General features: G+C 38.8%; 1 protein-coding gene and 1 long non-coding RNA gene across 32 annotated transcripts in view; one reads left to right on the plus strand and one right to left on the minus strand.

Annotated features, from left to right (window-relative positions):
- Window positions 1-16,409, plus strand: part of CEP170 (centrosomal protein 170) — an 80,610-nt gene that overhangs the window by 4,942 nt on the left and 59,259 nt on the right. For all 31 annotated transcript variants that reach the window (XM_015857624.3, XM_015857627.3, XM_015857631.3 and 28 more), the window contains exon 2: window positions 15,541-15,686. In XM_015857624.3, the coding sequence (XP_015713110.2) occupies window positions 15,582-15,686 (105 nt within the window). In that variant the 5' untranslated portion in view covers window positions 15,541-15,581. The remainder of the gene's footprint in view (window positions 1-15,540; window positions 15,687-16,409) is intronic.
- Window positions 4,635-13,875, minus strand: LOC107311261 (uncharacterized). The gene is made up of 3 exons (XR_014943902.1): window positions 13,740-13,875; window positions 5,494-5,571; window positions 4,635-4,772 (listed from the first exon to the last, which is right to left on the minus strand). It is a non-coding gene; the product is annotated as an uncharacterized LOC107311261 (long non-coding RNA).

The raw sequence follows: 16,409 nt of genomic DNA on the forward strand, positions 1-16,409 counted from the left end.
TGTGTATATATATATATATATATGTATATATATATATATATATATATTAAATTGTACTTTGTTTTAAAAAGGAGTACTCAAACACTTCCTGTAAGAATTTCTCTTTTGGTGATTGTCAAAGCACAGCTCAAACTTGAGTTTTTAAGTTGGCTGTAACACTGACTGCTACAAACCTGTTTTGAAGTGCAAGCAGAAAATGTTGAGAACCCAGATCTTTTTTGCTTCTTTAGCTTCTGGACCTGCAAAGTTTAAAACAAAACAACAAAACAGAAAACCCACCAGAACTAGTTAATATAAGAATTTTGGAATCACTCAGGTATTTCCATGATATAGATGAGACCACTCTCTTTGATCCATACATTAGTTCCAAAAATACCTTTCTTCTAAGTCCTGCTCATTCATTGCATTCTAATAGTCAAGTAAATCTCACACTAATTATTTTGTTGAGACAATATTAGAGCTAATTGGGTAACACCTTTATTTTGGCTAAATCTGCACCAGCTTCAATCGTAGCAACTTCAGTGAAAGAAGTTGGCTCAAAGTCTGTCAGAATTCACGCCTCCTCGTTAAAATCAACGTGCTGACTTCTAACCACTTAGATCGCAAATCCGGGATCATATTCCCATATTCAGTACTTGGGTTTGTTTTTTTAACATCCTTAGCCAAGGGAGAGTTGTGAGCCCAGTCTTGATGAAGCTGATGAAATCTTAAGAACTGCAGCAGCTGTGTGTAAAAGTTGGTCCTGCCATATGCTGAAGTGCAAGGCCCAGTATGAAGCTATTGCATTATATTATTTTGCTCCCTGTAGAAAATGCGTTGCTTGGCATTTGTGAACACTGTCATCTTTTGTCCAAAGGAGAATATTTGCTTTCTAGGTATTTGCATTTTCTAAATTGCCAATATAATTATCTTGCATATTGAGTGTGCGCTTTTCTCTTTAATGCCTTCCCTTATGCAAACACCTGTGGCCTGATGCAATTTTCTTTACCACACTGCGTTAGCAACTTCAGCACTCAAAATTAATACTGTTGGTGTGGTGTTGCTATAACTGCAAGCGGTCAGTGTCCTTCACTGTAACAGTCCAGAACCTGGTTTGCCTTGTTCTCTTGCAGCTTCTCATTGCAAATGTATCTAAATGTTGCCTGGTGACTTGCTGTGAGGAGTTTGGAGTTTGCTGTGGAGCTGAGGGCCGAGTTACTTAACAGCTTCAATTCTGCACGACTGAATCACATTGCAGTATCCACTCACCAAAGAAATGTTTTCAAGTTTTCAGGTTTTTCTTTGTCATTCTTTGAGCTCTGTATTTTTAGGAAGCAAGACTGGTTTTTCTGCTATAGCTTCAGACGTTGCTTTCACGATCTTCTCTTCTGTTTGCCTTCTTTAGTGCATCCTGAACAGTTGGTTTCCAATTGCTCCAGTTAATATTATTAGTTTATATATTTAAATCTCTGATAAGGTGAATTCATTTCTATTTTTAGGTGGTTTTTCAGGTCAGCATATAGCTTATGCTTTTATAAGATGGCAGTTTTAAAAAAGGGTATGGAGACATTACAATGAACCAGGATGTCCTGAGTCATTCCTTGCCCATTTGAGGCAAATCAAAGTCTTTGATCAATTAAAAATAAGTAAATGATCTGTTATTTTAGAGCAATTTATAAATTAACTTTAAGCAGTAGCTTAGGAGAAGGCTTGATTTAGTAAGATTGGATATTTGAGTTGCTGTGTGTTGTGGGTCTATTAGTACAACTTCATTCCAAAACCAAGAAGGGCCTTAGGCAGAGCTATTTGTATCTAGAGGGCTTTGAGTGTGGCAGTGCTTCAGATTGTCTATGGGCTGCTTTATTTGTATGGCTATTTCCCATGGGAATTCTTCCTTTCTTTCTTCTCAAGGTATTTATTTGCACTTTGCAGCCTAATCTAAGGCAGCTTTAGAAGAAAGGCTGTTAGGTTATTGTGAGATGGGAATTACCCATCGCAGATTTTAAAACTGTCTGTGGATATTATTATATTAATATTTTTATGGCTATTATTTAAAGTAACCATATTTTTTCTATATGTGGAAGAAATCAGGTGAGGTGCAGGTGGGTTTGATGCAACCAGCCCAAGTTCTTGTAGCAGCCTAAGCAGAGGTGACAGCAGACTGTCCTGCTCCTGCCTTTTTCTCCCAGCCCTGGTTGCACAGCTGTATTCTTTTTGCTGTGGTGCTGGGCTTGTGTGCTAGCTTCTGGAAACGCTTCAGCTGTTTGTGGGAGCGGAGGAGTGAGGAGGAGTTGGTTTGTCACCAGCTGAACACGTTGCAGTAGCTCAGCTGCGTGGCCACAGCCATCTCACAGCCAAGGCAGAGGGAGCAGGCAGGGCTGGGGCGGGGTGGGGGGGCTGGGATCCTGACAGCAGCGAGCCTGGTTTGGGTTGATGTGGAATTGCAGCATCTTCAGTATATTATTAGTGTGATGAGAGTCACAATTGTTAATTTCAGTTTGGTTGAATCTTCCTCACTGGGGTTGAAAATAAATCGGCAGAGTGAAGCTGTGGGCACAGAAAGAATGTATGGTAGGGGAAACCATATGAAATATGAACTGTGCCAGCTTCCCATTGTAACTTTTGCTGGGTTGAGATTTGCTGCAGTGGAAGTATGGATGCATGAGCAGCTAATGAGGAAGAGATGCCATGCTGTAAATTTACATCCTATGCTGCTTTCCAGACTTACTATAATTAGACCCTTAACTATATAAGTGTAATTGAACAGCTAAAAATAACTTCTCTGTTTCAGACAGTAAAATTTTGGGCACAGACTGCTCCAATCTCATGAAAAATTGGGAACGTAGCACATGCTTTGGGATTTTTCATCTTTTCAGGTATCAAGACTTGTGCAGGAGTTTGAAAATAAGATCGATTTTTCTCTAAGTGTGGGAAAACATCTGAATGAAAACCACTTGGAGCTTGGAGAAGGAGGGAAGAAATTTGGTCTTATGCACTACATCAGTTATACTTTTTCTAAGTATTTACAGTTACAGTATTAATAGAGAATTGTTTTCTTGTGGTGGTTTAGTTAATTGTTTAATTTCAACTGCTTTTTTGTGTGTGGAAGCCTGTAGGTCAGTACCAACATGTACAATCTAGAGAGTGTGTTCCTAACTGTAGAGCTTGACTTTTATTAATGCTTTCAATAGCATGGTGGAACCACCTTCAGTTTGAGGCTTGTGTGTTCAAGCTTGCAATACTGTGTGCTCATTCTGTTTATAAAAACATCTGTGCTCAGACTGAGGATTGTCCACAGCCTGTCTCTTTTGTGGCCCAGATTGAGGGAACATTTCTGTTTCTTCCACTCATGTCTCCCTCCCTCCAATTGTAAGCACATGGCAAGTACTTCCAGGACTGAAGGGGAAAAAAAAAAACATTCCTGAATTTCTGGCAATACTGTGAAAGCACTTTGCTTGGGATTCAAAGCAAAGCAATCCTATTATGAAAAAATGGAGAGATACATAGAAGCAGTGTCCACTTTTTCAGGGATGTGACCTGTATCCCAGGCTGTGCTGGGATAATGTGCACATGTGCTCTTCCTTGCTCACTTGGTTGGGAACTACCACTGTTCTATGGAGAACATGAACTGAATGGCAGATGCCCGCGAAGGCCAAGAACAGAGGAGCCACGTGGGCATGGGGTGGCCAACATGCCTCAAGGAGCCGCTGCCTGTCAGTCCCATAGCCGTGCTTCCACCAGTGGGATGATGAACTTGTTCTTTTGATCAGTACTGAGTACTGCATTCCCCCAAGGCTGGTAGGAGCCTTGTAGCTTTGCAGCCTCCCGCTCTTGAAAGCTCACTGGCAGGAGGAGCAATTGACAGCAGGAGTGGCTGCCTAGGTCAGGCTTTCTCAGGCTGCTAATGATTTCAATAAGAGTTTTAATTAATAACTGTGGCAGAAGGAGAACATAGTTTAAAGAAAACAAGCACATAAATCCTTGTATGTTTAAAAATCTTTTTACTTGAAGAGAGAAATCTGCTGCTTAATGTTTTTGGGGACAAATCAAAATGAAGACTCCGTCTGTGCTATTGTTAGATTAAACATCAGAAAATAGTATTCTTGCATATGAAAGATATGCTAAATAAATATTTACCGTCTCCTAAATGGGAAATGTAGGAGAGGTGAAGTCTGGGAAGAGCCAAGGCAAAATACACAGAAATACAATACTAATTTGCTCCAATATTTTACATGTTGTAATTCATTAAGTTATCAGGAGTGCTGTTCTGTGGATGCCAGTGGTAATACTATGACTCTTATACCATGGAAACCTAGAGGAATTTAAACAAAGGATGTGAATTGTTCCAGCCTTAAGAAAGGGGAAATGGGATGATCAACTTTTTGTGCTTTTATCTGCTTTTAGTTTGATGATAAATGATTTAAAATATGTTTGTTAAACCAGAACACTGTATCTCTATTGCAGTAATGTAGTCACTGTTGCGTAATATACCTCTGTGTTGTTGTTTTTATTAAAGCAGCTGAATGCAGCTGAGTTCCCTGTTAATCTTTCTTGTTGTAGGAGACATAAAATGAGACTTTTGCAGTAATTGTGGATATTAAAACAAACAAACAAACAAAAACCCCAAACAATACCGGAACTCTTCAGTGGAATAGTGGTAGAAGGGGTGACTCAGTCCCTTTTTGTGTATGGGGTTAGAGTTCTGCTTCCTCTTGGTTCTGTGCCTGGAGCACTGTGTGTAGTTCCAATCTCTTCCCGTTCAGCCTTTCCTTTCACATCTCTTCCTTCCAGGCCTTTATTTTAAGGCAACAAAAGTAAAGTTGCCAATTATTGAACTTACAAAGGAAAATGTGTATAGGTTTTCTTCCACAGAACTACTTCAATTCCAGATTTCTGTCTATTGAAATACACGCTTGTGTTCATTTAATAGCTGTTATTTATTTTAGCATACTTATGAAAATATTTTCTAGTAGTCTCCAAAGGAGAGCTGGCAGTGTACGCGTTCAATCAAGTCCCTGTGTAGAAATGTTAAGCTGTACATACTGCATTTGTTTACAGTGAGAATTTCACGTGTAATTGTTTGGCTGCTTTTAGTAAATAATAGGCAGTGTAAGAAAGAATTGAGATTTATGCTGAAGTCTAATAGCTGTATTTCTGTTTGTTGGTTGCATACAACAAAGGAGTGTTCAGGCACTGCGAGCAAAATGTGGAATAGCTCCTCTCCAGGGAAGCCATTTCCTAGCTACTAATTACAGACTGCTTTAAAATCTGAAGTGTAATTTATGCTGCTTTGTAAGTCTTTGTAATAGGTTATATTTATCATCAGACCACTGGCATTCATTGTGCAAATGTCTCACTCCTTGGGTTTTGGGGGACAGTTCTTCCTATGTCATTATGCACTGTGAAAGTGCTTGTGTTGTATGTGTCACTTCAGTTACTAAACTGAGTGCATAACGTGGTTCTGTATTATTGCCTGAAACTGCAATACATTGAATGGGTGTGGAGATCAGTTACCTTGATGCCAATGGTTGTCCTCCATGTCCGCTGCTGTCATATTCTTTGTGCTTTTGTGTCATGTCAGGTTAAATGGAACTGAATAATGAAATATAGAGATTAAAATTACTTAAATATGTTTGTTTTCATTTTGCTTTTTTCTTCCCTTTGGAAAATATGCTTATCTTCATACCAACAGGATAAATAATTTTGTGTATTATAGAAATTTTGTATTGCTTTGAGCGTAATTTAATCTTATTCAGTATCTTGGGACATGGAATAAAGTCCATATATTTCACAATTTTGGGGAAAGTGAAATCACCACCCTTGGGAGGTTAAGAAGTTCAGTTTTCTTTGCAAAGTGGTATTTGTTTTCTCAGTACTGGTCAGGACTGTGGTCTGTACTTAGCCAATGCAAATAAAATCTCTTTTTACACAGCCTACAAAACAACTTGGAGTATGCCATACGATGGAGGCAGTGAGAGTGGGAAATGGGGGAGGAAGGCTTGACTACATCTTGATTACATTCTGCCTGAATACAGTGCACAATTATCTATTTTCTCGTTCATTTATCTTGGCAATAATATAATCTGATAGTATAGCCTGATTTGGAGGGTGGGGAGGGGGAGGGATTTCTGTAGCTTTATTAGAAGAATCTTTCTTAAAGGCAATTTGGTTATGACCAGCTTGTTTCATTTGCATGCAGGCTGTGTTGCTCTCTGTGTGGCTGGCCTCGTTTAGTCATAGTCATGGTGATGTAAGAAAATTTCAGAATACTTCTGTGTACATTTCCTTAATTGAAACAAGAATGATGGGCAAAATATGAACATTTGATTGTTTGATTATAAATTAAGCTACTTTTAGAGGCAGTCTTTAATTTATGCTTTATCTTAACTGTTTATTGAAAGCAACTTTTGAGAAGCATTGCATTTCGGTGTAGGAATGCTGCAAAGAGGAAAATTCATGAGAACTCATTTCTTACTTATGCCTGTAAGGATTAGAAATGCAAATTAGCCAGCAGTTGGCTTTAATAAATGCAAAATATCCTTATTCTCCAGATCAAAGGTTAGAATAAGAGAGCTTTTTGAAGTCTGAGACCGGCTTTATCCTTGTGGCTAACACCGAGTATGCTTTTAACAATTTGAAATCCAATATTTTGATGATACCTTCATATTCTACAGTGTAAATATTTTTTTCCCTTCAAGTACCCCTGATTGTTTATACAATATGCATAAGAGACTTATGTTGGTTGTGAAAGACCAGCCATGGACAGTAGCAACACTGTGCAAAATTTTCTAAATGGTGTTTTAAGAACAAGCATGTTGACCAGTATTATCAGTGAAGGTTCCCAGTATTTGTTGTTGTTGTTGCTGCAAGCAGCTAAATTCTTTATTTCAACTGCTGCCATCGCCTTTGTTTCATTAAATTGCTCCTAATGAAATTCAGTCTCCTAGCATTACTAGAAATCGGTGTCGCTTCGGTTTGGTTTTGCCCTTGGTATTTTCTGAATGTCCCAGGCTTTCTTCCCCTTGCTCCCCTGAAAAGGGACTTCTCTAGCAGGAAAAGGCGTGACTGCCTGCATAGTTCCTCTAATGTTTATCTTCCCTTTCTAAGGGGGCTTTACATGGGAATGGAGGTTATTTTCACTCCATGAGTTTGGTTAAACTTTGTACAGTCTTAACGTTAGGCTTTATGTTTGTTACTGACATCCTGATGGTTTTTTCATACAAAGAATGTTATTTTGTGTACTACGACATTCTAATGTTTGATAGCTGTCAATTAGGCCTTCTGTAAAATTTTCGTTGTATGTTGATAGAACAGCAAAAGAAAAGATTTTGTTTGTTTTTTCTTTATCACATCAAAAACAGGATGAATACAGTCTTCCAAGTCATTACCGTGGAATCACCACGGTTGGAAGAGACCTCCAAGATCATCCAGTCCAACCATCCACATACCACCAATATTTCCCTACTAAACCATGCCCCTTAGTACCATATAGATGTTTTGTGAGTACCTCCAGGGACAGCGACTCCACCACCTCCCTGGGCAGCCCCTTCCAGCACCTGACCACTCTTTCAAAGGAAAAAAAAAAAATCCAGATATCCAGACTGAACCTTCCCTGGTACTACTTATAGGCATTCCTACCAGTCCTGTCACTAGTTATGTGGGAGAAGAGGCCAGCACCCACCTCCACCACCACCTCCTTTCAGGTATTTGTAGGGAGGGATGTGGTCACCCCTGAGCCTTCTCCTGCCTTTGTTAGAGATCTCAAACTCTTTGAATGCAGGAGGAAAGTCTCAGTCAATCCTTAGTAGCATACCCAGACAGAAGGCTTGTGTCTTTTTCTAATTAAAATATGAGAGAAGAAATGTTTCTTCCAGCAAATGCTGCTGTGGAATTTCCTGTGATAATCTGGCTCTAGGGCACCAGACGGGACCCTCCTGGGAGACTGGGGTTTTATCACAGAAAGCACTTCATCACTATGACCAGGGACACAGAAGAATGCAGTGCTGATGCTTTATTGATCTGGTGAAATGCTAACTCATGTTTTAGATGGACTTAGACAGTGGGTAATCTGTGATGTGCTGGGTGCGAATTAATAAAAGTATATGGAGATAAAAGGGAAAGAGGATGACTCTGACCTTCTGATGCTTTGTAAATGCATACACTTGCTCAGATTTTATTTTCTCTTGTATGTATTAAAAAGAATTAAAATTGTTTTCGGAAGTATCTTCTTGCAAATCAGATCTTGCAGATGTTACAAGTAAACTTTATCTGTTTAAAAAGAAAAGAGAGGCCCAAAAAGGTTTTCTGGATTTGAATTCAAAGAGGCTTAAATAGGCTTAGTTTCTTCTTTCTTCCTCCTTTTCTATGTGGAGGGGGGTGGGGGAAAGAAGAAGAAAAGAGAAGGGGGGAGGAGAGAAAAAGAGGAAAAGAACATTTTGCAGGGTAGTGGCTAGCAGGGGTTCTTCATTCTCTGTGGTTCCCTTGCTGTGTAGAATTTAGTCATGATCACCTCTCTAGGTGGATGCTGGTAGAGATTTTAGAAAAAATAAGGCTTCAGTGTGGTCTTCTGATGATTCTTCAGGGAATTGTAGCCTCTTTCAGAGCTTTGAGCAAAGATGGAATATGCTGCCGCAATAACAGAATGAAAACGCATGGCTGTTATTCAGCTGCCTTATATCATACATTTATTAAAGGTTATCTGACAAGCCAACAGACCGAGGTCTGCAGTTCATTTATTTGTTTATATTTAGTGAAGCATTACAGATAGGGACAGTCATCCTGAACGTGTGCCCATTCCCCATTTTAGCAGGGTAGGTAAACTGAATGGATGCTTCATTTTTCTTCCTGTGGCTTTCCTGTATTCTTCCACATTACCGATTTTCATGCTTGCCATCTTGTTCCATCCTGTTACATCAGTATAACTGATATAATTGTGTAAGAACTTTCGTGAAACAAAATACTTTTTTAATCAAAGAAATTTTATTAGCTATGATCATAACAGCAGTTTCCTGTTCGGGGTTATAGATACATAGAACATTGGAATGTTTCTAGAGGGATCTGTTCAGGTGAATTTTCCCATCAGCAAAATATTTGGTAATGAAGCAATTGCAGCTTGTTGAACAGATGTTGAAAATCTGGAGTCCTTTTGATCAGTGTTTGTGAGCATGTGAGCTCATCTTCGCTGTGGGACACTGAAGAAGAGTTTCCTTAGTTTTAAGCATGAGCTACTTTGTTTATACTTTCAACCATTTTTTTCTTTTAATTTTTTTACAGCCTGTAGTTTTATTAACCCCTGTGGATATTGTCAAGACAGAGTGAAAAGCCTGTTAACTTTATGCACTGGTCCAAGCGTTACTTGAGATGTGTCTTTTAATTGTGCTGCACTTCTTTGGAAGTATCTCGTGCTGTTTGGCAAGCAAGGATCCAAGGCTGCAAGTCTTGTTATTTTCCCCTTCTGAAGAACACTGTGAGCCCAGAAAGTCCACAGATTTATTTTTTTTCTTGAATTTAGCCTAAAATATTTTAATTTTAGATGGGTTTAACATTGTTGGGGAGCAACACTACGAAGTACTGTTATGTAAAGGGCTGCTTTAGGTAGCCTCAGTTGCAGTTGAATTGAATTCCAATTTCCAGTGAAAAGTTCTTCAGCCACACCTGTATTTTTTTTCTTTATTAGCAAGTTTGCTGAATGGACTAACTGCAGAAATCAGTTAGAATAGCTTCATCCAAGAGACTCTTGCTTGTGGAGCTCTCAGTATCCCTTTCTGATATGACAGAAATGTGAGTAATGAAAGTGCAGGATTATATAAACACCAAAACTAATTTAATGACTAAAACATCTAAAAGCTACCCAACAGTATGAACTTTTATATACAAGTTTATGTGATGGGAGAGAAGCTATTCACCTCTAGTTTGGAAAGGTGGTCTTAATTTTCTACACTCCTGTACCCATACCCTTCAACCTTACTTGTGAGAGAATTGTTCAGTGTTATAAAGGAAATCATTGAGACCATTTGAACACCTGTAGTGGTGTGTCAGACTAGGTGCTTTAAGATGAAGTGTTGTTGCTTTTTAGAATTCAGATAGTCCAGAATTAAGATACTGTATTATTAAATGGGGAACTCTAGAGAGACTATCTTTTTATTATATACCCTTTACAGAGATGTCGTGGAGCTTTTGCCGTAAGTGTTAATGAATTTCTCATGCTGTGATGATGAGCATGGTAGGTAAAGTCAGTGGGAAGTTAATAATTCATGGAAGGTTTTAGTGATATGCAATAAATAAGGCACAGGACAATCAAGTGATGAGGAGAAAAAACCATCATGAACTGATTGTTGAGCTTCCTTTTTTAACACAGACATGGTAGAGATCCTGGTTAAACTATTACATGGCAATGTAGCTAAAGGTTATTTTCTTATAATGTATGTAAGTAGGTTAATTATGATAGTGCATCAAACATCACTTGTGATCCTGCCCCACAGCAGTGTTTTACAGAGTAGCTTTAATATTATAGTGGCATTTTCCATTCATCTTCCTACAGTTCAATTCACTACCTTTATAGGTTACCTTTTAGTATCAATTATATTGATGCAGAAATCTTCTTAGGGTTGGAATTAGGTTCGCTTTTTTCTTTGTATAGGATAGATTTCACAGTTTCAGTCAAAAGCAGAGCTGTTGGCAATAGCATTCTTAGTTCCCTCAGGCGGTTGGTTCAGCAGCCATGGTAGGCACTTTTCTGATGGGCATTGTTTGCTGGGAGCATTTTTTTGTGAACCTGGAAATGACTTCAATTTCAGGCCACTTTCGATCATTGCTAATGCTGTCAGTACACTCTTAAGTCTGTTTTCTCCCTTGTCATAACTTGCATCTGATGTTTTCCTTCCTGGAGTCCTCACTGTGGTCTGCCTAGCTCCTGTTCAGGTGTATTCTGTGGCATTCACTTTCTCTGGCCCTACCACCAGCAGGGGATGAACGGAGAGTAATGGGGAAGGGGTGCTGGTGCTCTGACTGGTCCTACAACATTACAGAGCAGTACTTAAGGCTCTACGTAAGCAGATGGCAAGAAAGTTCATCTGTGTACTTGCTGAACTAACATACAAATGGAAAGTTTTCAAAAGCCTTTTTCTTGCCTGCATTTAGATAGATTTGCACAAGAGAGGTAGCAGAAGCTACAAACTGATACTGGGGCCTCCTGTCACATTTCAATTACCAATTTATGAGCATTACCAATTCATTTCAATTACCAATGTATGAGGTACTGCTTCCAATTATTATTATTTTGATGCCAGTAAGACAAAATATTTTCCTTTTACCTTGTTTCAAAAACATTTGAGCCTTTTTTTTATTTTTTCCTGAAACTACCCTATGTACTTACTTTACTTCTCAGGAAGGGTGGTCAGGCACTGAAATGGACTGCCCAGGGAGGTGGTGCAGTCGCTGACCTTGCGGGTGTTCAAGGAAGGACTGGATGTTGTGTTGAGGGACGTGGTTTAGTGGGAGCTATTGGTAGTAGGTGAATGGTTGGACTGGATGATCTTTTAGGTCTTTTCCAACCTTGGTGATTCTATGATTCTGAGTATGCTGCACTGTACTTCTTTGTCAGTTATATGGCAAAGGTGACTTAATATTAGCATCATTTTAGCAGCTGGAAATAGGAACTTAAAAGTTCAAATACTGGGCAACGTAGGGATTGCATCTCTGTCAATATTGTGTATCAGCTTGATGCAGAGCTTTTTGCATGTTGTTATTTATATAAAATACATGTAGTACAGTAATAGGATAATTGTGTACTATTAAGGTTATGTGATTTTCAGTTGTAATATGGAAGACTGTGGTGCTTAAATCTGAGTTTCAGCATATATTAGCCTTAGTTTTAATTTTAAACTTAGCTTTTTGTTCCGCTGTAGGAAAATATCTCACTTCTGGGGAAAAGTGTTGGTTGTTCTCAGTGACACGCAGATACAAAAATGTAGCCTGTAGATTGCTCAAATGAGAGATTATTAGGGATTTTTGCTGTATCAAAACTATAATCCTGGCAATGTTTTTCTGGACGTGTCAAGATTGGTTACACCCATCTCTTGGCTACGTAATGTAGGGCTTTAGTTGTTAGGACTGAATTATATTTACAGTCTTATGTAGCCAATTTTCCTTTGCCGCTGCGTCTGTTTCAAATGACTTATGACCCGTGTGTAGTTCCTTACATGCTGATTATTGCTTTTTGAAATTCCTGGCCCATAAAGTGCCATTTATTCTGCAGACAAGGAAACATTTCACAGTTGCAATGAAAGTGTGAGAAACAGACATCCACGTTACGTAGAATGAAGCACTGCTGTGGATGGTCCCAGTCTCCGTAATTATGTTACAATCCAATGCCACCCTGGTATCAAAGGCTAGGAAAGTTTTTAAAATTCATTTTGCTGGTGTAGAAATCCTAATGTGTTTGATGAGTACCTCAGCTAAAAGGGTAATCTGTCCTGCAGCAGTGCAGGTCCATCCAGGCCACTGTCCTGCTCCCCATGAGCACAGGCTTCGTAAGGAAGGGAGCGTGTTAGCTACAGTGATATCAAGTGACAGCTCCCTAGAGCCCTATTCCTGACTCAGGCAGTTCCTGAGCCAGAAATGGGATCGTTGCATTTAAATGGCATAATTACTTTTCTCTTCCTTGAATGCTTATTGCATATTGACCCAGTGTAACCTTTTAGTATCCTTAATGTCTTATTGCAAGAATTATTGTGGCCTAAAATTGCCTTGAGTAAAGAGCTGCTTCTGATAATGATTTTGCACCTGTCCTGCAGTAATTCAGTTTGGTATCTCCCAGACAGTGAGCAATCACTCACCCTCTTATTGTTCAGAATCTTTTCACTACAGTCAGAATACTTAATACAGCAGTGTATATAAAACATTAAGTTTTCATGAACTTTTCAGACCTCAGTGTAATTGTCCAGATGCTATCTATGTCAATTGCTCCAAAAGTAATGCCTCTTACAGTGCATACAAGGAGCGCACTGACACTCAGCGTGCTCACTACCATTAGCTATATGTTTTTACCGTCAGCGAACAAGAGCCTGCATGCTGCACTTTGTTCAGTGGAGGTGACCTACGATTGCTGTCACCACTGCTGAAACACATCACCCTCTGCCTCTCTTCTCCTGTTCGCTGTTTGGCCTCCAGAAACAGGCAGCAAGTGTTGATGAATGTCAGTGGGTGCCAATTTTGCCTTTTGCAGGGTAGAATTAAATCCCAACTCTTTCCTTTAGATGCCATTGTGTCAGACTGCCCCTCTGCTGCTGCCTGTCACACAGCAGCAGTGCGTAATGGAATGTTGGTAGGAAGGTTATACTTCTACTGCTCTACCACCAACATCTACATCTGATGTTATGGGCTAACATGTTAAAGTAGGAGGCATTACTTTCGGAGCAGCTCTTACAGCTAATGAGAAGCATGATTTCATATAAAAATTTCAGTGCACTTACTTTGCTCTACTATTAAATAGCTGTTGCTACTGTATCTTATTTCAGTCACTTTTGCCACGTGCAATTTCAGCCAAGCTTTTCTGATCAAAGGCGTTAGTTTATTCTAATGAATACTTGAAACTTAAATATGTATCTGGGTTGATGATTTGTCACAGAGCCAGTGAGCACTGCTGGAAAAGAACAACAATATTAACTTTGATAGAAATGGTGATGGACTTTTAACTACGACTGTGCTGCCAAGCTGTGTGGCAATGATTACACTGTATAGTTTCTTTTTTATTTACTTACTTTCAGATGGCTTCATTTAATGTGCTTGTTGTCAGGCTTTACCATTTGTGGGAGGTTTGAGGTTCTTATTTCTTTCCAGCTTGGTAGTTGTTGACCTACTTGTCTGCTTTAGAAGTAAAAATAGTTCTTTTCTTGACAGTCTGTGTAAACAAATGTATAGTATGAGATTCAAAATAGCACATATGTTCATATGTATACACATAAAGAGCATAATATTTGAAGTTTGGTATGAATTTGCAGTTAGTCTAGGATGACCACATGGTGTAAATGGTATTATAATAAACAGATGGGAGACTTAACAGGTAGTCAAATATGAACTGAATAAGGAGCTTTGATATTGACCGGTATGCTTGCTTTACAATACCCATGTAATTTGCAATACTTCCTTTTCTTTCTAAAAGGAATGCAAAGATATGATTTAATTAAGCTGGTTTATCTTTGAGTTTTAAACTAAATTATATTAAAAATAAAAAGTTTAATTTCCTTGAGGGCAGCTGAATAAACTGTTGTAATTATTAATATACTTACAGGGGACTTAGATGTGTTTAAATATGCTTTGGGGATGTTATTCCTGTAGACACAATTTATTGTTGAAAAGTACATTGTAGATGGTTCACCATTTCTTCCACTGAGCGTGAATTAAGCATTTGCTTCATCTGAAGAATCTGTTATAAGCTGTTAGAAGGTAATCCCACCTAGGTGTTGTGTATATGAGAACACGCTCCTGCAAATACCAGTATATCCTTTTAATAAAATAAATCTTTAACACAATAAACCCTCTTTCTATGTTCTTTCATTTGGATTCCATTTTGTTTAATTGGTTTCACAGTTTCACTGGTTCATCTCAGCACTTCCATAGCAAGTTGCAGACATAACTGCAGCCTGCTGTGCCACTTTTAGATGCAGTTTTGACTTTTCTTGTTCTTTATGTGCCTTTGTGATTTATGGTGTCTCCTTGATCACAGTTTGCCTAGTGGAGCAGTGTTGGTTATTCAGTGCTTACACATTAGCCTGGTTTTGAGAACCTCGCAGCATCCTTGTTAGAAGGAAGATTATGCTCAAATCTGCTATAAGTGTATGTCTGCTTAGAGTACTGTTGCTCGGCTAGATTTCACTTAATGACGTAACTAAAACAACAGAGGTACCAGCTATTTGGTACTGAGAAGGAATGCAGACTGTTTGCTTTCTGTATTCCTTAGGTAATGAATGAATGATATGATTGCTCTGGCCTACTGTTTCTTAAGGAGAGATTTGGAACTCTTAGGGTCTGTCCTGAGTATCAACCATAATTTTTTCCCAAGAGCATCTAACAGTAAATAGGATGAAAAATTGGGTGCAGTGTGAAGAACTTAAGCTTAAAATAGAATAAATCTGAAGTAGTTCTTTTTCACTGCAAAATATGCAAACCAAACATGCACGTTGCTGTTTCTTGTGTTTGCCATGCTATTTATTGATTGTGATAGCAAACCATTTATGTGGCAATTATCTCAAGACTAAGTGGTTAAATGTTAAAAGCTTTCTGACAGCTTGATGTATGACTGGCATTAGCCCAATGCTCATTTATTTTGAAGAAGCTTACCTCTGATGGAGTTTGCCTCATTGCATGAAGCAGAGCATCAGGACTATGGAAGCCTGTAGCCTGTCACTTCCTCCAGTTGCTGGCATCAGTGTCTGCTATTGAGAGATGCTGTATTTTCAGGGGCTTTATGTATTCTTCTTGCGATGTTTGCAGAGTAGGAGCTGTAGCTAAAAATAATCAAAATGACTTTCTGTGTTCCTCTTTCTTTCTGTCTCACTGCAGGATGACGTAGCTTTGCCAAGGATTTATCAGCTAAGCAGAAAATGAGCTTAACAGCCTGGTTTTTGGTGAGCAGTGGAGGCACCCGCCATCGGCTGCCACGAGAAATGATTTTTGTTGGAAGAGATGACTGTGAGCTGATATTACAGGTAATTGCATCAGCTTCCCATGTGCAGCTGCTCAAATCTTGAATCAGTTTAATACTGTGCATGAAAATGAGATTTGCCAGATGTTGGGAGGGGTGATAGTTTTGATTAATCTGTTGTGTTCGTGCAAAAAGTTAGAATATATTGCCATCAATCACACACTTACTGTCAAAATGTAGAGGCTCATATTTCCTTTATAGAAATATGCTGAATGCAAGAATAGAAGGCTGAAGAAATTTTGCAGTATGATGAGTGAAAAATAAACTGCACCCTTAATATGTGATAATGCTGTGTGCAACGGATGCTTTTGAAAAGAGCTTTCTTTTTTTCTTGTAATCTAATTTAGTCACATGATTTGATGCAACTCTATCTCCATGTCCTGATCTTGTACAAAGGCAATGAAATCAGTAGCAAAGCTATTTCCTGTATCTCTAAGGAATTTGAATGACTCAATCTCAGTAACGATTCCGGTTCAACTGTAAAAATACAAGTCTGTCAGAATAGTTGAATACTTCAGTAGCTTCCTCAACTAGTGAGTCACTTTGGGAGCTCTTAGAGGAGATGTGGAACTATATTGCCGTGCAGCCATACGGCATGCTCTCTGCTTTATCAAAGCTGTAGTCCTCTGAGCCGCTTTCCAGTGTATGTAGTTTTTAATGACGAATGCTGATATTTTGGGGAAGTCCTTGATTACTGTAGAACTCTTATGATGATTAAACTTCCATA

Source organism: Coturnix japonica, chromosome 3 (assembly GCF_054131305.1).
Source record: "Coturnix japonica strain WE chromosome 3, WE-NBRP24, whole genome shotgun sequence".
Classification (NCBI taxonomy): domain Eukaryota; kingdom Metazoa; phylum Chordata; class Aves; order Galliformes; family Phasianidae; genus Coturnix; species Coturnix japonica.